Here is a 27,115-nt window from a genome sequence, read left to right on the forward strand (position 1 = left end):
TGGTAGTAACACACAATGAACCAAGTCATCACTAATGGTAGTAACACCCAATGAACCAAGTCATCAAGTCGGTCGTGCCAGTAACACACAATGACACAAGTCATCACTGATGGCAGTAACACCCAATGAATCAAGTCATCAAGTCGGTCGTGCCAGTAACACACAATGACACATGTCATCACTGATGGTAGTAACACCCAATGAACCAAGTCATGAAGTCGGTCATGCCAGTAACACACAATGACACATGTCATCACTGATGGCAGTAACACCCAATGAATCAAGTCATCAAGTCGGTCATGCCAGTAACACACAATGACACAAGTCATCACTGATGGCAGTAACACTCAATGAACCAAGTCATCAAGTCGGTCATGCCAGTAACACACAATGACACAATTCATCACTGATGGCAGTAACACCCAATGAATCAAGTCATCAAGTCGGTCGTGCCAGTAATACACAATGACACATGTCACTGAGTTGTACCACACCAACCTCTTTAATCGAGTGAGTGAGTGAGTGAGTGTTTAACGCCGCCTTCACAAATGATCCAGCACGGTAACATTAAGGCAGTCCCAGGTATGATCGCGCTGCATCCTTTGGGAGAAACCCACCTGTACATTCTGGTTGACGAACATGACCTCACCGGCCTCATGACACGTGATACAGCATCTACAGCTACGATGGAAATTGAGTCCGTGGAAAATGCAGAATAGTCATCTAGATTGGACGGGAAAAAAATATAGTCGCTTTATTCAAAGGCGCCTGAAGCTGGAGAGTAAAGCGCACACTGATCATTAATGGACGATGCCTGTTATCTGTTATCCAAACTTGAACACCTGGTGAATGAACAAGAATTAGCTCTGAAACGTCGTGTAAAGAATCAAAAGACGTTGATTTTTATGAAACGTGCCACGTATTAAAACTCGAACACTGTGTTGAACTTATGGTCATGACGAAGTATAAGCTTGGTCCCTTAACATTACAGACTCTGTTATCCGTTTACAGTTCATACCTGCAAGTGTTTGTGTACGTCCCGTTCGCCATAGTAGAGGCTGACTCTCTGACAAGTATCAGGCCAAAGACCCTAGCTATTCCTGGACACAAAACAACAGAGTTCAGTTCTGCTCAATAAATATGCCTACGTTAATACACTTTATGTACAGACTATCTTAGCGTTAAGTGATCTTCGAAACATCTAGACCCAGGGGCTCGTTTCACAAGGCGATCGTAGCGCTACGATTGTCGTAAGTCTATGTAAAAGGATGGGAGTTACGATCACCTTAGCGCTACGATCAGTTTGTGGAACAGGGCCCTGGATCCCGTTCATGAACCACTGGTGAAAGTGCAAAAGCATCATCGATTTGTGTCTGCCACTGTGTGAAACAGGTGGGCCTGTACAATAGACAACGTCTGGTGTAATGATTGATACATATTCTCTAACTATGGGTGTCAGGGAATAACAGTTTACTATTCGTGTGATATGTGCACTATCATTCGTATATTAACATTAATATAACATGCTTAATATTGAAAATCATTGAATGATTTAATAACATATTCAGCCAATCATTATAGGCTATGTGTTTACACATTCACCACACGTTGTTACTAATAACGTCAAAGTTCAAGGCTATTCCAAAATGACTAAGGGACTGATATGTAATTAAATTATGTAAAGTAAAGTTTTGGCCACTCACCACCTACGGATTAAAGCTTCGACCACTCAACACCTACATGGAAAGTTTTGGCCACTCACCACCTATAGAGTAAAGTTTCGACCACTCACCATCTACTGAGTAAACTTTCTACCACTCACCACCTACAAGTAATATTTCGACCCCTCACCACCTACCAGGAGCGTTTGGGCTACTCACCACCTACAAGCAAAGTTTCAACCACTCAAAATCTACATGTAAAGTTTCGACTACTCGCCCCTACATGCAAAGTTTCGACCACTCACCATCTACATGTAAAGTTTCGACTACTCGCCACCTACATGCAAAGTTTCGTCCACTCACCATCTACATCCAAAGTTTCCACTACTCGCCACCTATATGCAAAGTTTCGACTACTCGCCACCTACATGCAAAGTTCCGACCACTCAGCATCTACATCTAAAGTTTCGACTACTCGCCACCTACCAGGAAAGTTTCGACTACTCACCATCTACATCTAAAGTTTCGACTACTCGCCACCTACATGCAAAGTTTCGACCACTCACCATCTACATGTAAAGTTTCGCCTACAGCCTACACGAGAAAAGGTATCTACAAAACAACATTCTGCACGAGACAAGATATCAACACAACTGTCTACACGTGACAAGGTAGCTATAAAACAGCATTCTCCACGAGACAAGGTATCAACACTACTGTCTGCACGTGAAGAGGTATCAACACACCTGTCTACACATAACAGGGTATCTACACACAACTCTCTACACGTGACAAGGTAGCTACACACAGCTGTCTACATGTGACAAGGTATTTCCATCGACAAGCATCTAACTACAATGAACGAGGTATCTACACATAGTTGTTTTCTATCAACACCCTGTCCTTCATGATTATACTCAAATAAGGAACAAATCATTCTTTTACTGAAGCTCCCCTTTTAAAACAAGTAAAAGGCGAGCAAGACATTTCCAGTCAGAAACATGATTTAATCCCATTGACGACGCCATTTTCCTAAACCTGAGCCTTCTTTGATGACTCGGCAAAACCCTGCTCCACAGAACGTTCCAGTGTTTTGTTTACTCTATCAATATATGGCAGATGTCACACCACAGCGCACGTGGATGACGATGTTGACCTCGCACCTAGTCGGCCCGCGCCAACCAGACATAGCTCTTCCAGGACAGTGTTGATCGGCTGACAAACACACTTGCATTTGGTCGATATGCATATTACAGCATGGGCCATTGCAATAGGGACATAATCAGGTGACACGTTCCATATTATCATGATGCAGTTGCCATGGCGTACAAAACAAGATGATTCCAAAAACCACGCCAGTACATCCTGCCCCATCAATACTTGAAGTCTTATTGTTGACTTTTAATATCTTGAATACACGTCTCTGCCGGACGACAATCTCGAGACTAGTCATTTATCGACTGATTCATCACCCTGGGCAGAATCGATTTACTGCACAATATACGTTTTGCCACAGCTGACTAAAGAGCAACGAACGACAAGGCTTTGCGTCAGGTCACGGTGCCTCAACGACGCAGGTACATGGTCTTGCATTCGATCACATGTTTGATCCGGGACTCCTTTCACGAAGCTGTGCACCTTAGTGCGTTGTGGAAGGAGGCTCTGGTTGATTCAAACGTGATTCAATTCAATCATCTTGTTTCGTCTTGTTAAACACAGTCTTACCGGTTGCAAACGTCTTACTCCACTGCCTGCTACATGTTATTAATTTCATGACTGATTTAATGTCACACAAAATATTTCATCAGCTGGAACTACGGGTAAAGGGTCATGCAAATCTACAATCTGTCTCTCAACACCGTATTACATTGATTTTACGTTTGGCACCTATCGATTCGGAAACAAGAATCTTTTGGGCGTCATATATGATGAAATCAATTCAGGGAAATACTAATTATGGCATGACACAGGAACTATAGAAACAAGAGAAAATGGTGCGCTCTTTTAACTTCTATTTATATAGGGGTTCTGCAACATTCTCCCCAAATCATGGCAATGTTTGCGGTTTTGAGAAACCGTTTACAAATGTTAGCTGTACATCTTCGATAATTTTACAGTATGAGGTCCCTATGCTTATGCACACTTACACACTATAGAAACAATCATAGCATTAAATATCATAATTAATCTTGACATGGTTTATTTTCAACTTTCTTTTGACATCTATACAATGCCGTAACACAATTTTTACTGTCTGCATCAACAGTAATTAGAGCTTTAGTCCAAACAAGTTTAGGTGTCAACATACTACCCAACATCCTCGATATCTCCAGGGTATACGTTCCGATAAGTCTCCGCTATACCCTGGACGCATCTACGGCTCTGCCCGATAAATTTATTACCTCCCTTGACTGTCTTTTGATCCAGTCAGGTGTCTACGCTGGGAAGTTGAGCGAACCAATCACAACTCACTTTTGTTTTTTGAATTATCTAACCGATTATACTTGGCAACAGAAACCATGCGGAGGTTCTCTGGAAGAGTTAGAAGGCGTTCTTGCATATGTTGTATTAAAGTTTCGGACCTGTCAATTTGTTTGTATGATTTCACTAAAATCTGGGACGCACTGTCGGCAAACCTTCGCAGTTGCGACCGCTACCTTTGTTGACACTGGCAAGCTCAGTTATAACGGCGGCTTAGCTGATTGGCTACTGTGAGAAGGCGGAGCCAGCAAAGGGGGATAATAAATTTATCGGGCAGAACCGTAGATGCGTCCAGGGTATAGTGGAGACTTATCGGAACGTATACCCAGGAGATATCGAGGATGACTACCCAATATCTATATAAAATACAGTTTCTAGATACACACCATAAGATTTGGATCTTTTAAAAATAAAATCACAATAGCAAATTGCGCTAGAGGTACTGAGCAAATTGCTCCAAATTCAAAAGCAAAATCACAAGTTGTGATTTATATTATGTATGCTTGCTGTAAAGTATAATAAAGTAAAGCAAAAAGTCCATAACCAAACTGGTAAATTAATATCTGATTGAATAACTGCTGATGTTTGATGATTTGGATCAGATGTATAACACCAGGGTTGTCATGCAAAAATAATCAAAGTACAGCAAATGTATGCAGTGAAGCTGGCTTCAAGCCATAAAAACTTCAATTCTCATGACAGGTGTCATAGGTAAAACTCACCCTTAATTCAACAGTTAACAAATATTGGAATGTTCTTCTGTCTCAAATAGTCTTCCAGTATATGTATGCTAATATATTAACATACTGATCATACCATGTATATTCAGTTTAGGAATATAAAGTACCAAATTCATTGTTTTTAGCTGTACGTGTGTGTGTGTTTGTATATTGATCATTTGATTCACTGTGTATATTATAATCATAACCATTTCTGAATGATATTGGTGTATATGTTAACTATTTCATGTTGTTTTGTAGATGCTAAATATAAGAATGACACACCCTAGGTGTCATTAACATCAATCATATCAACCTAAACGCTTTACCTTGTAATTTCACGAGGGATCGAAAAGTATATCCGCTAAACCTACCCTGAAACAGTGGATGACACGGGACATAATGGGCGATATTTTCGTCATCAAATTTGCTCAAATGAAGATGCTAACTAAATTCAATCAGTGTGATCGTTCAGATCCATGTTTTATGTGTACAATTTCGTGGTAACAGCGAGCTGACACGAAATATTAAAGCACAAGTCGGTGATGAAACATGTAACGAGGATTTTCGTGTTTCGAAACTGCTTAAAAACGTGTTTCAACACTGAAAGTAACGATGGCCTTTGTTCTGGTGACGTACACTTTGCCATGGTATCGATGAAAATGCTGTGAAAAAATTCTACACACCCTTTCTCGGGTTTTCTATAGTAAATGTATGGGGTCTCCCTGCACTGGAGGCCGCCATTCGGTAGTGGTAGCCTGTCAAGTGTCGGAGCGTTAGCGCAGACGCATCAAACCCAGGGAACTAGCCTGTAATTCATTTAACTGGATACATAAATATTAATCAGTATGATTTGATATATCTAGGCACGTGTATATTACAAAACTACGCTCCTTCTAATCCTTGCAAACACGTCGTACAGCGTGCTCTGTCGCACAGAAGCTCTGGCAAACGGAAATCGTGGAAATCTCAAACCGTGTGAGCGATTGAGCGAGTGAGTGAGTAACTTTAGTTTTACGCCGCACACAGTAAATTTCCAGCTACATGGTGGTGATCTGTAAATAACAGAGTCTGGACCAGACAAACCAGTGATCAACAGCATGCGCATTGATCTGCACAATTGGCAACCGATGATATGTGTCAACCAAGTCAGCGAGTTTGACCACCCGATCCCGTTAGTCGCCTCTTACGACAAGCATAGTCAGGCCATTTCTGTCTGAGGGGTCTATGCTCTCAACATTTTTGTTTGGAAGACTTTAATCGTTTGTCATCCACTAATGACCTGTTATCACAGAACTGACTGAATGTTGCCTCAGCTCAGTCCTGTTCATTTCAATGTTCCTCTTGTAACACACGCGTGATATTTTACGAGGGCTTCCACTACCACAATGGGGGAAAATATGTGCTGATCACATTAAATTGTAGTCATTTTAAGTGGCACATCTTTCGCGATATCGTAGAATGCGTGCGCAGTAAAAGATAGCCCATGAGCGAATTTGGGGTTGTTGATTTAGGCTGGATTTACACAACCGTTTTTGGATGCGATGCGTCATGGCGTTGCGTACAAAAAACGCACATCATGTAATTTCATTTATTGCAATACACTACGACAGACTTTTCAATGCGTTGCGTTGCGTCGCGTCGCGTCGCGTTGGAAATAGGTGCTGCACCTATATTTGACGCAACGCAAGGGAAATCGCATGGGAATTCCTATCGATGACGTGATATTTTGCACGAGCAACAGGGACTTTCCCGAAGACCCACGTGGATGAAAAAATGAGGTGAGTGATTGTCAGTCACTGGGTGCACCCACCACCTTCTCTTGACTTCAGCGTGCTCTTTTTCAAGAGCATGATAAAGTAAAAGTTCAGTTTCCCCCTCCTCCTCTTCTTCTTCCTCGATGATAAACAAAAGACTTGCCTTGAACTTGTCAACCATGTTGTGTTGCATTGCTTTCTGAATCAATCAACAAAGTCAACTGAAACTGCAAGTACAAATGCAGTGATTAAATAGAAAGCAGCCAGTTGGCATATACTTTGGTACAAATCGTAGGCGTTGGGCAAAGCGATTTCGCATGTAGTGTGAATGAACATTCGCCGTTCATAACTCAAAGCAACGCAATACAACGCGACACATGAAAAAATACGGTCGTGGTGTAAACCCAGCCTTAGGACGTAAAGCGCATACTGGCATCCCAAGGAAGGCGACTTCACACTACATCCGATTTTTTTTGCGTTGCGTCATGCTTTGCGTCCATAAAACCAGCATTAAGTTATTTTAGCATACATAATTCTTACTTGAGAATGTGATGCGTTGCGATGCGATGCGATGCGATGCGATGAAAATAGGTCCTGCGCCTGTTTTTGACGCATCGCTTTGGAAAACGCGTGGGAATTCCTCTGATGACGTAATATATTTACACGTGCTAAACTGTTTTTCCCCACCTCGTAACTACCGCCTTCTCTACTTTGGCGTTCATTGATATTAGCGCATTTCATATGATATATCTTAGTGAATAAATAAACTAGCATCCGAAAGAATAGCCATCAAAATATAAATGACTGTAAATTGTCGAAATAATTGTCAATCTGTTTTTTAATAGCAGAAAAAGCGTCTCTTGAACACACGTCTATTCTCAGTGAACCATTGCACTTGCATTTCGAAAAAAACGAATTTACAAGCGTAAAATGGAAATTGTGCACAAACTTATCCTGTCAAATTAGGATATAAAAGATGACCAGGTTTATCCTCTTATATATCAGTTTAATCGACTGACAACCAGGAACATGTCTCGTTTAGCAGCAGAACCAAGGGAGAGAGCAATCGGTATACTACAGATGGGTGCAGCATAAGAACATGTGGCCAGAACCATGGGAAGCTGCAAATCACCATATCCAGACTTGTCACACCTCTGCGACAGACTGACAGTACTACAGACAGGCTAAAGAGTGGACGACTACCAAGGAAGGTCACGACCCAGCAAGAAGACCGGTATTTACGGGTGTTTAACCTGATGGACCTGGACGTCATCAAGCAGCCATGGAATTGAAGCCCGCAGGCAGACTGTGGCCAGACGACTCCGCCATTACTGTCTCCGTACGTATCGAACTTTCAAGGGCGTGACGTTCACGTGCCAAAATCGACGTGTCAGGTTGAGATGGACCAGGACTGTTCAACACTGGCAGCAGCGAAACTGGCGAAGAGTGGTCCTCAGTGATGAAAGCAGGTTCCAGCACTTCAAGATTTGTCTCCAATTGAGCACCTTTGGGACCAACTGGGGACGTCATATTCGGAAACGCCAAAATCAACCACTGACGAGGAAAGCTTTGGCAGCTGCCCTGGAAGAGGAATGGCGTCGGGGGGAATGATTTGTGACATTTCTAAATGTTCATCATCCATCACGGCTTGACTGACTGGGTGTTGTTTAATGTCGCACCCGGGTCTTCACAGGTCTCATGAGGACAAATGACGTGTGAAGCTCGAGCACCTTCATACAGAAATTAGGCGGTTTCTGAAATATAGCGAACGCAGGCTTTTTGATCGCTACATCCTCGCCACAGATGAGAAACATGGTCATTTTTTAAAATTGCCTTTTCCAAAGAGTAACTCCCCAACTCGATCGGAAAGATCGCATGTGGACCGTGTGATTCCTTCCTACAAGGAGGTAGAGGGCCAACTTTGATTCTGACACCTGTATTCTTGCCCTGCGGGTTTTTTGTAGAAGCTACAGTTTTTATGATCCGATAGGAAAGGGCGGACACTTCCAAGGACGCTGGTATAACCGAGAGCTTGTGAATATATTCACATAAGTCCGTCACTTGTACATTTTGGCAAAGTTTCTGCAGATAGACTTGTAATAAGTGTGGATGTGTGTGGAAGCGCCCTAACGAACTTCATTGTGTGGCACTGGCTACCACAGGGGGATTACTATTCCAATTAGAACATCACACCAACCATCAGACTAAAAAATGTACGTTATAACCAGAACGCCCTCGTCTAAAGTTCAGATATCGCAACAGACTACCTCCTGCAGCAAAACACCATTAGAATTAAATAACCTGCAAAGAGTCTTGACCTTTCCCTCTTAGTACATGACTGGGATACGATCTGGAGAAGTGCATGTGGACGACTGACACACTGGTCGAACTTCACACCCATTCGGTCTTTCTTAGTATTTTGCCCCTGTACTATGTTCTACGGATTGCTATATATGAACTATTTTTCCTATCCACTCATTGCTATTGCTCCCTGCGACCTAATATATATGCCGTCATTTTTTATGTTGTTGATATTTTCAAATATTCCAATTTTCTGTGATATCACTAAGCAGACACAAATTAGAACCCATTACATTTACTGTTTTGACGCCTGAGCCAGCCTAATATTGGTGGGAGTTCACCTTTGTGCGTGTTCTACATCAACATGGCGGCCACAGCATGTACACAAATGTGGAAGAAAATGATTTTTATTTCATGATTTATATACATCATCTATTTTTTTCTGTTGTTGTGGATCTGCAGTATTGAGTTGCATACCATTCTGGCCTTCCTTGTACACAGTGAGCCACACCTGACTGAAGAACCCTACATCCTGCCTACTCCACGGTCAGTCACATCTCCCTAAAACGTTGTACATCCTGCCTTCTCCACGGTCAGTCCAATCCCCCTAAAAGGTTGTACATCCTGCCTACTCTACAGTCAGTCCAATCCCCCTAAAAGGTTGTACATCCTGCCTACTCTACAGTCAGTCCCATCTCCCTAAAAGGTTGTACATCCTGCCTACTCCACAGTCAGTCCCATCCCCCTTAAAGGTTGTACATCCTGCCTACTCCACAGTCAGTCCCATCCCCCTTAAAGGTTGTACATCCTGCCTACTCTACAGTCAGTCCCATCCCCCTAAAAGGTTGTACATCCTGCCTTTTCCACAGTCAGCCAGTACCATCCCCCTAAAAGGTTGTACATCCTGCCTATTCCACAGTCAGCCAGTACCATCCCCGTAAAAGATTGTACATCCTGCCTACTCCACGGTCAGTCCCATCCCCGTAAAAGGTTGTACATCCTGCCTACTCCACGGTCAGTACCATCCCCCTAAAAGGTTGTACATCCTGCCTACTCCACGGTCAGTCCCATCCCCCTAAAAGGTTGTACATCCTGCCTACTTCACAGTCAGCCAGTACCATCCCCGTAAAAGGTTGTACATCCTGCCTACTCCACGGTCAGTCCCATCCCCCTTAAAGGTTGTACATCCTGCCTTCTCCACGGTCAGTCACATCCCCCTAAAAGGTTGTACATCCTGCCTTTTCCACAGTCAGCCAGTACCATCCCCCTAAAAGGTTGTACATCCTGCCTACTCCACGGTCAGCCAGTACCATCCCCGTAAAAGGTTGTACATCCTGCCTACTCCACGGTCAGTCCCATCCCCCTGAAAGGTTGTACATTCTGCCTACTCCACGGTCAGTCTCATCTCCCCAAAAGGTTGTACATCCTGCCTACTCCACAGTCAGTCAGTCCCATCTCCCTAAATAGTTGTACTTCCTGCCTACTCCACAGTCAGTCAGTCCCATCTCCCTAAATAGTTGTACATCCTGCCTACTCCACAGTCAGTCAGTCCCATCTCCCTAAATAGTTGTACTTCCTGCCTACTCCATTGTCAGTCACATCTCCCTAAAAGGTTGTACATCCTGCCTACTCCACAGTCAGTCAGTCCCATCTCCCTAAATAGTTGTACTTCCTGCCTACTCCATGGTCAGTCACATCCCCCTAAAAGGTTGTACATCCTGCCTACTCCACAGTCAGCCAGTCCCACCTCCCTAAATAGTTGTACATCCTGCCTACTCCACAGTCAGTCAGTCCCATCTCCCTAAATAGTTGTACTTCCTGCCTACTCCACGGTCAGTCCCATCCCCCTAAAAGGTTGTACATCCTGCCTACTCCACAGTCAGTCAGTCACATCTCCCTAAATAGTTGTACTTCCTGCCTACTCCATGGTCAGTCACATCTCCCTAAAAGGTTGTACATCCTGCCTACTCCACAGTCAGTCAGTCACATCTCCCTAAAAGGTTGTACATCCTGCCTACTCCACAGTCAGCCAGTCCCATCCCCGTAAAAGGTTGTTCATCCTGCCTACTCCACGGTCAGTCCCATCTCCCTAAGAAATTACCTCCTGCAATGCCCACGGTCAGTCCCCTGATGAACTTGACCATAGAGTATACCCAGCTTAGCCCACAGAGTGTCCCATGTGCCCCCAAAACTGCAACACAAAGTACATCCAGTCTACTCCACAGAGCATTCCACCTCATATCGCACAAGACCAAGACCACATGGTACACCCAGCCAAATCCATAGTTGGTTCCATGACCCTCAAGAAGAGGGACACACAATAAATAACTTGTCTGTTCAATAGTAAGTCCCATATACATGTACAAGTTTGCCCAGGTTATTCCACATTCGGCACAGATTCCAAGTGCTTTCAGGTTAGTCTACAGTGAGGCCCATCTCCCTGAAGGACTGCATCAAGCAGTACAAGCTGTGATTCTCAGCAGACTGCCCATACTCCACCTTCAGCTGAAGGAAGTTGGAGCCCAAATCAGGGGAAGGCAATTCTGATTTCTTCTCCTCAGCAGCGCTACGGACTTCCTACAATATGGAAACAGGTGTAAAGAAGTTGAGGAAGTAGAGTTGATGATAGGAATCTTATTTTACAGTCAAGATACTAAATAGAATTAGGCGAATGAGAGTCCCGCCAACATGTGGTTGCTTCCTGTCCTTAAAAAAAATGTATAAATCAGGGCAGCACAATCCATGAACTATTCACAGTGTGCAGACACTTTTCTAACATGGTAATGCTATGTGCTTGAAATTATGGGTGTAGCTACATCAAAACTTTACATTTAATGTTCACTAGTGACATGAATTGCTTGCCTCTTGTTGCTACTGATTGTTCTTTTAGGTAAGGAAATTCAAGACCAGACTTTAATGATGTAAGGGCAGGTTGTCCTCTGAGTACTGAGGGATATTCTCCAAAGAAGGACAGGTTAGATCAAACTCATTTTCATGATCAAAAGTTACAAGTGTCAGATCTGGAATCACATTTCCTTTGCAAAGTACACATTCTAGTACATTTTGATGAAGGTGAGTATGGTTCAGAAGTCAAACCCACACCTTCAGAGTGAGGCACAAAATCTCCAGCACATCAGTCTAACCCACTCCGTCACCTGGCTTGTCCTCCACATATGGAGACTGGAGACTTACCTTTATAATGTCGGTCTTGTTGGAACTGGCTGCTGCTTGATGCTGGGGGCTGTCCTCCAAGTGAGGAGAGTTGGAGATGAGTTCCAGCTTCAGGGCTGAGGAATGGGCTCGGGATTGGATCAATATTATCCGCACCTGAGGAGGAACAACACCAATTAATTCACTCGATGTACCCAAAAAACAGCACTGCTATGACCATATCAAAGGGCAAATATGACCTCTTGTTACAGTAGCCATGAAATCCTCATACTAACAGCACCATGATAAGCAGCTGGAATACGATGACCTACAACAAAATCCAAATTCTGACCAAAACAATCCATCAGTGACCATAGGACAAGCATGATGCTGTGAAATACAATACTGATTAATTCAAAATAATGTGTACTTTCTGAAAACAGGAAAATCAGTCCTAACCCATAACATTATTGTCCAAAATTTAACACTTATAAAGAGAGGCAGTGGGGTAGCGTTAAAGCGTTCACTTGTCACGCTGAAAATCTGGTTTCGATGCCCCATATGAAGTAAAATGTGTGAAGCCCATTTCTGGTGTCCCCTGCCGTGATATTGCTGGAATGTTGCTAAAAGCAGAGTAAAACCAAACTCACTCACTCACTCACTCAAAGATCAAGGGAAATCATACAGATATTTCCTGGATGTCATGAACTTACTGTGATGTGGTCAAACAGCTTATATGTATGACTGCCAAAAGGGGAGGTAATTGTTATAGATGTATCTGTGTGTGAGAGGGAGCCCCCAGTCCATTCACACTTCCCTTCAGCAGTGGCAATGGCCACCAAGTTTTCCTTGCTTCTCAGGTACACAGGACCCTTGATGCCATACCTGGGCAATGCAAACGTGTAACACATGGCTTAGTGGATCCTGCCAAGAAAACCTCACAACCTAATGTCAAGATAACAAATACTTCTTTTTGCTGTGTAAATTTGTTTCCACAGAAAATAGTAAAAATGACAATAAAATACCTTGGGCACGATACTTGCCCCTATGTTTATATATGCACAAAGCTTCATGTCCTGAATTCCAGAGATTTACATCTGTGTGACCCAGAGCTCATGAGAGAAACTTATAAAGTGTCCTAAAGGTCTCTTGGCAGAAAAGAGACCTCAAACAACATATCCACATGATCAGTTTGAACAAGAACATCAAGCTTTTCACAAGATGATTCTATGACAGAGTAATTTTCAAATTTTCATTTCTTAGATTCTTTTCTTCAGGAGATATTACGGACATATCAATAGCCAGACAATGAAACTGAATCACAATGACTTCCAGACCATTGTGACATCATTGGTTACAATACAATGGCATCACTATTCTTTCGCCCGCTAAATCAGTTAACCTGTACATGCAGCAGTGGTTAGTACCCCAGTTGTTTACAAAGGAAGAAAGTTTCTGAACGGCAAATAAAATCACATCCTTTTGTTTTCTTATATCAATATATATGAACATGTATAATATCATTACCAATACATGATTCTTCACACAATACCTTGGAAGGAACGCTAGTACACCATTGGCTCGGATTTGGAATATGATGGCGTCCACAATGCAGCTTGCATCAGTTGGAGATTTGTCTCTGAAGAACAGAGCCTGGAAAATTTCCTGAGAGTCTCTCTGTGAATTCTGGGATGCCTAGAAATACAAACACAATGTTGATGTGAGCCAGTAGTGACTGTGAGGAGTAAGTACACCAAATATGTACATGCTACAATTTTCCTTAACAGTGAGTGAGTTTAGTTTTATGCTGCTTTTAGCAATATTCCAGCAATATGACGACAGTGGACACCAGAAATGGGCTTCACACATTGTAAGTGTTCTGCATGAAGAGAACACTGAACTACTAGGCTACCCTAATTTTCCTTGACAAAAGCTGTCTCACTTATATTACAGTACATGCATTGCAAATTTACTATGAACAAACTTGCCTTGTATTTACTTTCTACATCACGTCATTTATGAATAATCTCATGACTGACCAACAGATCACATGAATATCAACCCTCACTTCTGTTACGAGAGTTTGTTTTCTGTAAATTGTATCATTAATTAAGTAATAGTTGTTATTGAGTCACAACGTTTAGTGTTTTAAGTGATAATTATTATGGGTCACATTTCGCATCATTCAGGTTCAGTGGTTCAGTATTTTATCAGCTGGTGTTTAAGGTAGTTCTGTAGAGTTACCTCCCTTTGATTGTGTTGTGAGATAAACACAAGTCTGGCCTAGAGAATTCCATGTTGATGGTGATGATCATAAATGCTCGAACTTTCAGGAAATGTTGACTATATATATAAAGGCTAGTTGCCGTGTTGCTGGACACGGATACAGATTAACTGGAGCATATACCTTCCTGTCTCCGTCAACACTTGATCTACATAACTGCTTCCTGACCGCTTGCTGTGTTACATTCTGCATAACTGTTTCTCATTCTCACATCAAGACTTCAGTGAGTTGACATTATGTTGTGACCCATTACTTTAAATTTGACTCATTTGTATTGTACATGAAACCTCTATTGTGAATCTCTGTATTTGGCTTTGCATCTGCCTTTGTTTTTGCTGAATACAAAAATATTGAAAATCATGGTCTTATCAGTGTTATATATTTTGCGGGTTCGGAGGGGATTTCTTACACCTTTTGTCACGGCAAATTTTTAACCGTAACACTTCACACATGCAGTAACACTTCCAATGTACTAAACACATCTGCTACACCTGTACTAACACTTTCAGTGTAATAAACACAACCTCTACACCAACACTAACACTTCCAGTGTACTAAACACTTCTTCTACACCGGTACTAACACTTCCAATGTACAAAACACATCCGCTACACCTGCACATTTCAGAATTTACCCTGTGCTTCTGATTGATGTGGTTGCATAGTTCATCCAGTTCTTTGTTGCTAAGCAACCTAGCATGTCTATCTGCTCCAATGGCTGCAAGTAGCTGGCGATGCACCTGGCAAAGAGTTGACAAAGGTATCAATGTTTATTACACTTCACACTCCTGAAATAAAGAAGTTGTTATCCATAAACTTTGTCTGTATTGTACTTCCCTATTCTAAAATGACACTCAAAGAAGTTATCAATGTTTGTTATAAACCCAGAGCAAAACCCATCTAAAAGTAAATGTCCCAGAGTAATTTGTACATCAGTGAGTTATTTGCAGTATTGCATTATGTTCTACTATCACTCAGTGACTGACTGACTGACCAGGATATCTGCATATCTCCTGATGGGGGAGGTGAAGTGTGTGTAGAGATCCAGAGCTAAGCCGTAGTGGAAGAATTGGTCCCTGGCCAAGCTGCCTGTGGAGAAGTACTGGGCGTTAGACATGGCCTGTGTTGCCAGTGTGCGAAGAAGCTGCAACACACAGAGATTTCTTGTCCTCAAAATATACACTACACTGTTACACTGTCATATTACACACAAGCAAGGCAAACACTACCCATCTTGTCAACTGTCAGAGCTGCAAGGCAAACACTACCCACCTTGTCAACTATCGGAGCTGCAAGGCAAACACTACCTACCTTGTTAACTGTCGGAGCAGCAAGGCAAACACTACCTACCTTGTTAAAGGGGCACTGATGCGGAGCGAATAATGTTTCTCGCCAACGGTCTAATTACGGAACCAAACTGCAGATTGGTCTGCCCCCGCTCCTTCGACCGTGACGGACAAAGGAACTGGGCTCCTGTCCATATTAGCAGAATTTCTTCACCCGAAAGAGTCAGGAGGCCGGATGCCCATCATATGCCATTATTTAAAAATATCCATGGTATTCCTTGTCTGATCGTAACAAAATATCACAGCAGTGTAGTTTTTTTCGGATGCTTGGATGGTATAGTTACTCAATTTGATCCTATTTCTCTGTTTTTAACCTCGATATTTAATCATGTTATGTGAAAATATGATGCTTGGATGGTATAGTTACTCAATTTGATCCTATTTCTCTGTTTTTAACCTCGATATTTAATCATGTTACGTGAAAATATGATGCTTGGATGGTATAGTTACTCAATTTGATCCTATTTCTCTGTTTTTAACCTCGATATTTAATCATGTTACATGAACAAATGATGTCTACAGGCACGTAGCAAGCCATTTGTTTCACTCCGGAAGATTGCAAAGCTTTATATTTAGGTAATTTTGAGTGTTGGTTCAGCTGTGATAGCAAATATCATACGTAAATTTTGGTAGCTATGGTAGCTACAATGGTTTATCATTTATGATAACAAAAACACACAGTTGATTTATTTGAATTCGTAAACAATAAACAATGACTTTGCCTTTGGTAGAGAAATCTGAGAATTTTCTTACGTTAAAAAAACCCCTTATTTCACCTATTTACCAAAGTACACAGCAAATGCCTGTATGTATTACTTGTGTAACGAAATTCCGTTGGCATCCTCAAAACAGTTCCAGCCCATAAGTGTTTTCAGGCTGCATGCGACACAGAGATTACATCTTCCTTGCTGTAACTCGCGTTTGATGGTGTAAACCTACACGTGTTATTTGTCATCATTCTCTGGATGGTCAATTAATGAATTTGTAACAGGTATAATTAGTAGTAACACCACTCAGGTTACTCAACAAAGGTTCCCATTTGGCATTTCTCCTGTCTGGAGTAAATACTCAACATTATAAATTAAGGTCTGTAATGGCAAATGCATTGCATGTTATGTAATATGTGCATGTAAGTGATCCAAGAGGGTTTATCAGCAGAGTTACAAAAACAAACATCGATCAAAGGATTAACCGATAACACACTGATTGATTAATTACTTTTGTCAAAAGGTAGTGTGTGTAGATGACTACACCCTGTCGTAAAGTGCGATTGTAAAACCAACATCCTCCCTTCAAAGAATTAACCACCTTTGCGTTGATTGATTGATTGCTCATTATTGGTTAACTACATTACTTAGAATACAGTTAGTTGCCAGGTTTGCTATCTTGGGTGACCAGTGAGAGGTTTATCAGGTTTTCACCAACGAAAGACGTGAAACGATGTGTTACTTTTTCGCAAATTAGACAGTTGTGTAAGACACGTGACACAGAGCAGGATTATTTACCAGCTGCACATGAATGGAATACGATTTCTTTTACGTGGATATTGATGGATACATTCCCGAACAAGGTAGTAGCCTGACATTGTTCCTATAAAATTAGTCTGTTTTACATTCATTATTTGCATTTTGTTTTAATTTATTTGTTGTAGCATTCAGCAGAATCGCGTATCACTTGATCGCATATGTGTGTGAAATAGGATCCACATTGACAATCTATACAATGTATAAATGTTGCTGTTATGTTAGAAATTTACTATGAGTATAAGCAGACTGTGTGTTCTTTTATTATTTTTCAAAATCATACAAATATGACAATAAACAAATTAGGGTTATGAGTCAAAATATAGAGACGTACATTGGCTTCGGTATTTTTCCATCCTAATAGTTTTTTACCATTTCTACCACTGGCAGATGATTAATTTTCAAAGTGTTTCATTTGTTTTCATAATACATTTGTAATGAAGTAAAAATGACTTCACCTCAGTTGATCTGTCTATAAGTAAACTATCAGTTGCACATACGGACTGCGCAGCAGAAGTCACGAACCAGTCACGAATTCTGGGATATCATCCGGCTACTCACTAGAGAAAAACAATAACAAAAGTTTACACCAGTCCACGGAAATTGCTCCGCATTAGTGCCCCTTTAACTGTTGGAGGAGCATGGCAAACACTACCCACCTTGTTAACTGTCAGAGCAGCATGGCAAACACTACCCATCTGTTGGAGCAGCAGGGTATACCCCACCAACCTTCTTAAACTGTTGGATTATCAAGACCTACACTACCCACATTGTTAACTGTCAGGACATACAATATCCACCTTGTTAACTGTCAGGACATACACTACCCACCTTGTTAACTGTCAAGACACACACTACCCACCTTGTTAACTGTCAAGACACACACTACCCACCTTGTTAACTGTCAAGACACACACTACCCACCTTGTTAACTGTCAAGACACACACTACCCACCTTGTTAACTGTCAAGACACACACTACCCACCTTGTTAACTGTCAAGACACACACTACCCACCTTGTTAACTGTCAAGACACACACTACCCACCTTGTTAACTGTCAAGACACACACTACCCACCTTGTTAACTGTCGGATCATCAGGGTCAACACAGGAATCCAAGGATGCAGCAAGCGCTTTATTAGAGGACACATCTATTGTAAAACCCTTGGATTCTGCACAGTTTATGAGGTTGGCAAAGTGGTCTTGCCTTGGCAGTGGGTGATGACGAAGCTTGAAAATAAAATATAAAGCAAATTACTAGAGTCTAAAACACATACAACCATGTTTATCACAATTTTCAGTGGAAGTTGCTTAGACCAGTGCTGTCCACATCACAACTTACCAGAGACTGGTTAGGGAAGACTTCTGCTATCTTCCTGGCCACCCAGTGGTTGGCAAAGATCATACACTCCGCGATAGTATCGTGAATTTCCAGGTGCTGAAGGAGAAATAATTCATAATGGTGGAGACCAATCATGAAGTGCAGTTATCTAACATGGGAGTGAGATAACTGATTTCAAACATATGTGACATAAAATTCCAGGCCTTTGATTGGCTCCATGGTGATGACTTAAGGTCAGATGATGACATACTACTTTCAAGTAAGTCACTGTTAACTTGTATGTTCTTTGATCTGATCTGGATTTTCCAACAATCATAGCCTTGATAATCCACAGATCAGGCAGCATGTTTTGTTGGATCACAATTGGAATCGGGAGCAAGAAGTAAATAGACTATTTAAGAGATAAACATCATGTGCTGGTTAATTTCTTGGTGCTATAGAGTATTTCAAGCATGGGGATTCGTTTGCAACAAATGGTGGTAACACCCTGAAATTGGCCAACACATGATGTTTATCAACATTACAAAACAAAAGTAAACCAAAGGGCCCACATGAGTTTTACTGTCTGCAATCACTGACATCAAGAACTGGGAAGTGAAGGGTCATCAGCTAGTTACCATGTTAGCATCTGGAACTGTTTATTTGTGACAACATTCTGACTGTGACTATGTGTTTTGAATAATCTTACCACTGCTGACGGCACAAAAATACAAAGGTGTGTGTGATACTTGCATGTGTCACAGCTGAAAGTCTTGCAGTTTCTGGGAATCAAAATCCCATTCAATCATGTTTTTCAACCAATCAGACTAAAGAACACTGTGACTTTTGGTTTACAGTGCTGTGTACTGATGAGCTATTGTAATCATGAGACAAAACGTGACTGATTGATGCTAAAATGGTATGCTTTTAGTGTGTGTATGAAAGAGATTCACATCTGTCAAGATACCATTGACCTTCCAAGATATTGTCTCTAGAGAGACATAACCCACTTTTGTTCTTACCATTTGAAAGAACTTTATGGATGAAAAATATCTGCCAGACCACATGTAGCAGTTTCTATCTATTACACTTTTTCTTATCATTGTTAAACCTCAGATACTGACACTTAAAGTTCATCGCTCCTAATAGTCTGCCAGGGAACTTTCGACTACTGAGCTCATGCCGAGGATGCCAAAGTCATCATGTTTATATTACAGTACTTACATCTTTTGGAGTGAGGTCATCTATCTTCTTGTTGTCATCCATTTCGACTCGTACTTCCACACTGTCAAGCTCCAAGGCACCACCAGACACACGGCGAGACTTCAGCACCCTGGCTAGCTCCATCAGTTTGCACACTGCCAACTTCAACTCCGCCAATCTGTATTGTCATAAAGTATTTCATACAGGTAGGCATCATACCACAAATCCACTTGTACACTTGGAACAAATAACATTATAGTGTCACATCATATTCAGATTCATACAGCTAGGCTACCTTCCCTCCCTGTGTTTGTCTTGAACTCTCTAAAATTTGACAGGTTCATTTATCAGTCAGTAATAACAAACTTTTGCAGTGGCCTTCTGATCTTGCCACCTGGCAGAACAATGGAAATTATTAGAGGTTATAAAGTGCAAAATATGAAATTTTGAGTTCCACTGTTCCACCAGACTATGCATACAGAACCGCAAAAGAAACGTCACCCTACCAAACATTTCGCCAGACATGTTTCATCTAAATTTTAATGATTTTTTCACTTTTAACATGTCAGCTAGACCTAGTTCATGGCCAATGTTAAACAAAATGAAATTTTCTGAATAAAAATTTTATACTTATCCTGACTCAGTCTTATTAGGCTCATCTACACACTGTATGTGGAGATAGTCTAACACCTGAAAAATGAGAATGTGTGGCGTTCATTGCAGTAAAGCCTTTCATCCTGGCGTATGTTTCATACTGCATCCATTTATTGTCGTACAATGTGCCGGTTGATCTACACAAAGATACCTAGGGTGACTGCCCTCGTTGCTCTAGTAGAATATCCTTGCTTTAAGCAGGCTTTGATACGATTCATACTTGAAGTTGGAACGATGTAGTATTACCATGTGCTCGTTTGTTGTCCGGATGGAGAAGTAGGTTCTTCCACTCTGGTGGTTGTAGTGTTGGCCAGTAAGGCATGATCAAAATCAGTTGCATCATCATCTTCTGTTTTATCTTCCCGATGATTTTTGGCAGTAGTAATGTAGGGGGGAACACATAAGTGTTCAGTCCTTCCCGTGAGAATCTAAGAGTATCGCCCATGCTAACGGATCCAGTATGAATATTGGCAACTGCTTGTTAAGCCTAGTGGCAAATAGGTCTATTTGCAGGGATCCGAATGTCTGACTGATGAGTCAAAACGCCTCTCCATGTAGCATCCATTCTGTTGGAGATGGATGTAGAGGGTGTGAAAGCGTGTCTGTCATGACGTTGCATGCACCTGGAATGTGACAAGCTTTCATGTGAAGGTTCACCTCATTTCGGTGAGCACCCATACCTTGTAGCAACACATCTACGTAGAGATGGTTGTTGTAGACCAGCTCTAGCAAATAGGTCCCTGCGCAGTCCACCATAGTTGATATGGTCTCAAGTTGTCTGGCAGAGCCATCCAATCTAATGGGCTAAGATGCTGAATCAGGAACTGTTGTAATGGGTGTAATTGCATCCTCATCTGGTTAAATCCTGTGCTGATGTGAGCAGACTGAGAAGTCATAGACACTATCACAGTGGTAACAGAGAGAGTAGAGCTTGTTCCATGACAGCTTGGATTTTGACCCTCCAATCCTCTGGGACAACGATGCATCTCAACGGAGTGATGAATTGAATCCCGAGGAACTGAAGATCTTGCTGCGGTTCTAATTCCAATCTCAGAAGATTCACAAGCCGTCCGAGTCAAGTTAACAGCTTGATGGAGATGTCTAGCTGTAGTCTGAGTTAACTTGATTCATGATGCGCTTGAATGATGTCGTCCAGGTAAAAAGGCGCTGCAAAGTCCCTTCTGTGTAGACAGGTGACTACAGACTTGGTGACTCAAGTAAATAGTCACGGGGCTGAAGATATTATAACTGGGATATTTAGAGTTGAAAAACTGAACATACATTTGACAAATATTTATGGAAATCTTGAAGCCAAGTTGGGAAAGGTGAATGAACTTAGAGAGTGCAATGCCCAAGTATTTGAATCATTTCCCTTGGGGAAAAGCAATTTCCGAGAACTGTCATATTTGTTCAATCCTTGAGATTCCACATAATTATCAGGTGACTGCAATTATACGGATGCACATTCATCATATAAATGGTCAGTTTGTCAACAGAGGGACAAGCATAACATCTGAAATGTTTGATTAAGTATTTTCTGGCACCTACCAGTCTGGACTACTAGTTTGGTATGTCAACGTTTGATTGATGGATGGTTTAAAGCTATTCTTTATACAAAAAGAATTTGATGGTACCTTTTTCAGAAAGGGGTTATTGAAAGTATCAGATTACTAAGACTGGATATGAATCATTTTGTATGACATAGGACATTATTTCGGTGGGAGGAGCCAAAATTGTCAAGGATTCTATTTTGTTAGTTGTCCGTCGAGTAGTGCGGGATTCTCGGCCCATCCGTTGATGTGAGACATTCTCTCTGTATGATGGGAGACTAGCTCAGATGAACTGAAGTATCAACAAGTTCTTCCAGGAAGTTGTGAACTAATGTTGAGTATAGACCAGGAACACTAGGAAATACCTGTGGACCTTTGATTATGAGAAATCATTCTAAAATAAATGGACTTGAACACCACACTGGACTTGAGTATTTTATCTAGCTACATCATCAACAGACTGGGAGTGGAAGAAAACCAGATTGCCTTGTAACACTCCGACACCCTCAGGTAACAAAATTCGAAACGATAGAAACATCCATTGGTAGTTCTGATAGTTGAATTGGAAGCACAGGTATTTCCAGGAGTCTGGATGTATCGGAATGTGCAGGTAGGCATCTTGTAGATCAATGCTGGTGAGAAAATCCGCTGGATGGATGAGATACCACAGTTGCGGTAGATTGAACATTCTGAACTGTTCTGGCTTCAGTAGATAATTAGGAGATAAACAGCATGTGTTGGCCAATTTCCGGGTGTTACTGAGTATTTGAAGCACAGGAATACATTTGGAACTGACGGCGTCAGCTGGAGGTTTCAAATTAAATGTTCCTGGGATTTCAAGTGTTCCACTATCTTCACATAGAGGGAGGAGGGAGATTAGCATTATAAGTATGAGTCTGGATAAGGAAAACTATTTGGTGTCAGATTCTGAATTTGATACAAAAAACATGTCGTCAAAATGCAGTTACTAAAGTCATGAAATGACAAAGCACTTGACTCCCAAGGTGTCATCCCTATAAGAAGAGTCACTGAACATGCCCCGAATCATTCACCGTTCAACAGAAGCGACATGCCACGATTATCAGGGAACAGGGGGACCAAGCCGTAGGAAGACTGAATGTTGGCCAGACTGAAAGACATGTTGCAAATAATTTTTCTGTTCATGTTCAAACAACATACCGCCTGCAGCAACGAGTCCAAGCCACTGGAAGCACAGCCGATTGTTCTCACAGTTGAAGACCGCCTGTGAGAATGTTGAAGCAAAATTGGCAGATAGTCTGTCATCACCTGCAAAATCATTTTGCCAGGGCTACGGGTAACTGCACGGACAACCATTGGCAATCTCCGGAGACTAGTCTGCGCTGACACTGTGCGGGGCATTTGAGGCAGAGAAATGTCAGATGTCGCAGGCCTTACCGGGGTTTGATCTTCACATTGCCATACTTGTCTACAGTAGGCCACATATCACTGTAATTTTTGTCACTGGGAGTGGGAAACTGTAGTCTTCACCGACAAAAGCCAGTATTGTGTCTTGACAGCTGATGGCAGAGTGAGAGTGTGGTGACGACAAGGGAAGCGTTTTGCAGATGATTGTGTCCTGGAAAGAGACTCTTGTGACGATCTGAGCACTATTGCTCTCAGTCACAAACTGGGCCCTACAGTGTTCAAGAACATTGGTCCTTGTAGAGGAAATGGTGTAACATATGCCCACTATATTGATCAAGTCCTAAGACTCTTCATTTTGCCACATTTTGGTCATCTTGGAAACCACATCTTCCAGCGGGACAATGCATGTGCCCATACTGCCAGAGTAGGACACGAGTGACTTTCTCCGTCAACATGGCACACAAACTCTTCAATGGCCTGCCCCCTGACCAGACTTAAACCTGATAGAACACTCGAGGGATGAGATTCAAGAGAGGCTCAATGAGGCCGACAACTGCAGCTGGACTCTCTCAGGCATATTACCAAGTATTGGTTCAAGTTCCTATGGCCTTCCTCAACAGTCTCATCCACTTCATGCACAGTCAATGCAATGCTGCTGTTAACACTCAAGGAGGTCATACACGTTATTGACTTTCAGATCACACCGTGACGCCACCTGTTGTCACTGTAACTTGTAATTGTCTGAAATTTGTCTGTAAGTATTGATGATCAAACTTGTTAATTTTGATATCTTTCCAACAATTATTATCTTATTTACATGTATTTAATTAAACTGATTATCAATTTCTAAAAGGGAGTGACATTTGTTTTGCAGTTCAGTGCAGAAATAAAGTTGGTTTGAAGTATATACAAGAACAACCACTAACCTCTCCTTCACTTCTGGCTGGGTTATGTTGTGTAGCTCGGGGATGTTACTGACGATGTCCTCATCTGATGCACCGTCATATATAGACTGGGCCAGCTGCAGAAGAACCCACATGGTAATGGCAATCAGGACAGACCTGGTTCTGTGAGTCAGTGAGTGAGTGAGTGAGCAAGCGAGTGTCTGAGTAAGAGATTGACTGAGTGAGTGAGTGTCTGAGTGAGCAAGCGAGTGAGTGTCTGTTATGTGAGTATGTGCTGTGTGCACATGAGTGTGTGTCTTGTGTATAGCGGGTGGGTGGGTCTTTAGTCTTATGAAGAACATAAATATTTATGTTACACACTGAGCATTAAGTGTTTAAATAACTGGAACTGCTACCTGCCCATGTGCTTGGCATATGTGGGAAAAACAGTGTTTCCCATTTAATATCTGCAGGAATGGGAAAATATTTCAGGTCTTATACAGTGTTCCCAGATATTATTGAGAAAATCTTTGTTTGTTTTCTAATGATGCTAAGATTGGAAAAAGGGCTTTCACTATGCACTAAGCATACTAAATAAGGGAGACAACTCTTGAAGGCTTAGAAGGCAGCTCATTACGTCAAGAGTTATCTCCCTTGTCTGAGCAGACGGCTTCCTGTGTTGACATGGCAGAATTTACAGCAAGAGAGAAAAGAAAGCGCATTCTAGATGATTTTGAAAGGGGTGAGGCTGATGCTAAAGTGTTAGCTTGTAGACATGGTATTCCTCTGTCTACAGTATACAGAACTTTGAAGAATATTCAAACAGGAACCGGGATAGAGCACAAAGCAGGGGCAGGTCCGCCTAGGAAATTCAGTGTTGTGGATCGCCTAAGACTTGGGCAGATTGTGAGTAGGGGCAAATTGAAAAGTGTTGAGAACATCAGAAATGAAATGATTAGCAGAGGAAGTCCTCAGGTATGCAATGAAACAGTTAGGCAGGAATTACAGAGACTTAATTGGGTGAAAAAACGTGGAATTCCCTCGCCGTTGATGAAAGATGCACAAAAGGAAAAACGTTTAAACTGGTGTCGGGCTCATGAAAATCAAAATTGGGATAATGTTTTCTTTTCGGATGAAAGTTCTGTTTGGCTTTTCCCTAATTGTGTGAAAATTTGGACCAAAGATACTGTCAAACCTATCTACCAGCGACCAAAACATAGCCCGAAGTTTCACATGTGGGGTGGCATATCGGCTCGCGGAGTGACGCCATTGTGTTTTCACGGGAAACTTGACAAAAGAAAGATACGTTGACATTCTAAATGGTCACCTTCTTCCGACAGCACAAACATTGTATGAAGATGATTGGATTTTCCAGCATGATAATGACCCAAAACACACTGCACGCTACACAAAACAGTGGTTGTCGGGCGAAAATGTTCAAGTTTTAGACTGGCCCAGTTACAGCCCAGACCTAAACCCAATTAAGAATGTGTGGGGAGTCATGAAGGACAGAATAAACCAAAAGGGACTGAGAAATATTGAAGATATGAAGGCCGAGGTGGTCCAATATTGGGATACCCTGTCACACGATTACCTACAAACTTTGATGGGTAGTGTGCCTAGGCGTATTCAGGCATGCATTGCTGAGCGAGGAGGTCTAACAAAGTACTAAAACAAGACTGAGACTGTAAAAGGATGATGTTTTAACATGTTTATGTAAGTAAAACGCCAGAAGTTAATAAATGTAATGAGTTACATGACACAACATGATTCTCAATAATTTCTGGGAATACTATATCATCACAATCTTTACATTATTAACTTGCCTTTTTTTAAGTCAGTTTGAAAATGTTTTACATGCAATGTACAATCTTGAATAAGCACTGACCTCATAGAATAGTTTGTACTGTGACCTGATGACAGTCCTGCCATACCAAACGTTCTTCACTTCAAAATCAGCGGTTAGATCCCAAATAACACTCATGGCATATCTGTTGATGCAATAGAGAATGAGTGCCAAACATCTATGTGTATCATGGCAGTATAATAACTTAAGTTTATACCAAAACAAAGTTTGTCTGCTAAAGTGAAACTTCATGGGTAAAGAGTTAAATAGTCAATATTCATTGCTGGTCACTACATCTAAATAATCAAGATTATTCCAGGCAGGTGCCCTGTCTACAGACCGATCCACTCCACTGATGAGGGAGCACAGGTTGGCACTGAGGATTGATGGCAACATATCATATCTCCGGTCTGCCAGGTACACAGATGTTGACCTTGACCTTGCTTCCACATCAGACAGAGATCCTGGCTTCACAAAGTAGGTCACATCTGCTATGTGCACACCAAGTTCATAGTTGCCATCAGGAAGTTGTCTGAAATGCATGGTACCATCAACACATGGACAAGTTAAGGCTTGTGTTATCAGCTCCATACTCTGCCAAAGCAAAACCCAAAATATCAAATAAATCATAGTTGTGACTATTTAGTGCATGTTTTAACTCTGATACTTTAACCACTAAACAAGAGTTTTGAGACAGGCAGCATGTTAAACTTTTCCTAGGAATATACCACAACATACCTGATGGACAAAGTGTCGTCCACATCTTCACAACCTTTAGGGTCAATGCTGAAGATGAGATGAGACTGACGCAGATCTCGTCTAACTGAGATCTCCTCTGCATCCATTTTCCATGGCTGCTCCGGTGTGTCTGTTGGCAACTCCTTCAACTAGAAGACATAGGAATACATACACATGCCCTTCCTGACAAATACAGTGAGTGAGTGAGTGAGTTTAGTTTTACGTCGCACTTAGCAATATTCCAGCTATATGGCGACAGTCTGTAAATAATCGAGTCTGGACCAGACAATCCAGTGATCAACAACATGAG

The 27,115-nt window shown here is 41.7% G+C and overlaps 1 protein-coding gene across 1 annotated transcript in view; it reads right to left on the reverse strand.

The window, feature by feature from the left end:
- Nucleotides 1-9,308: 9,308 nt before the first annotated feature.
- Nucleotides 9,309-27,115, reverse strand: part of LOC137278590 (DIS3-like exonuclease 1) — a 35,090-nt gene continuing 17,283 nt past the window's right edge. Inside the window, exons 12-24 of the mRNA XM_067811052.1 lie at nt 26,806-26,954; nt 26,408-26,599; nt 26,110-26,212; nt 24,264-24,358; nt 19,769-19,925; nt 18,566-18,661; nt 18,301-18,453; nt 15,347-15,496; nt 14,988-15,092; nt 13,622-13,764; nt 12,783-12,954; nt 12,112-12,246; nt 9,309-11,496 (exon numbers count right to left, since the gene is read on the reverse strand). Of these exons, the coding sequence (XP_067667153.1) occupies nt 11,335-11,496; nt 12,112-12,246; nt 12,783-12,954; nt 13,622-13,764; nt 14,988-15,092; nt 15,347-15,496; nt 18,301-18,453; nt 18,566-18,661; nt 19,769-19,925; nt 24,264-24,358; nt 26,110-26,212; nt 26,408-26,599; nt 26,806-26,954 (1,812 nt within the window). The 3' untranslated portion in view covers nt 9,309-11,334. The remainder of the gene's footprint in view (nt 11,497-12,111; nt 12,247-12,782; nt 12,955-13,621; nt 13,765-14,987; nt 15,093-15,346; nt 15,497-18,300; nt 18,454-18,565; nt 18,662-19,768; nt 19,926-24,263; nt 24,359-26,109; nt 26,213-26,407; nt 26,600-26,805; nt 26,955-27,115) is intronic.

Source organism: Haliotis asinina, chromosome 3, assembly GCF_037392515.1.
Source record: "Haliotis asinina isolate JCU_RB_2024 chromosome 3, JCU_Hal_asi_v2, whole genome shotgun sequence".
Lineage (NCBI taxonomy): Eukaryota > Metazoa > Mollusca > Gastropoda > Lepetellida > Haliotidae > Haliotis > Haliotis asinina.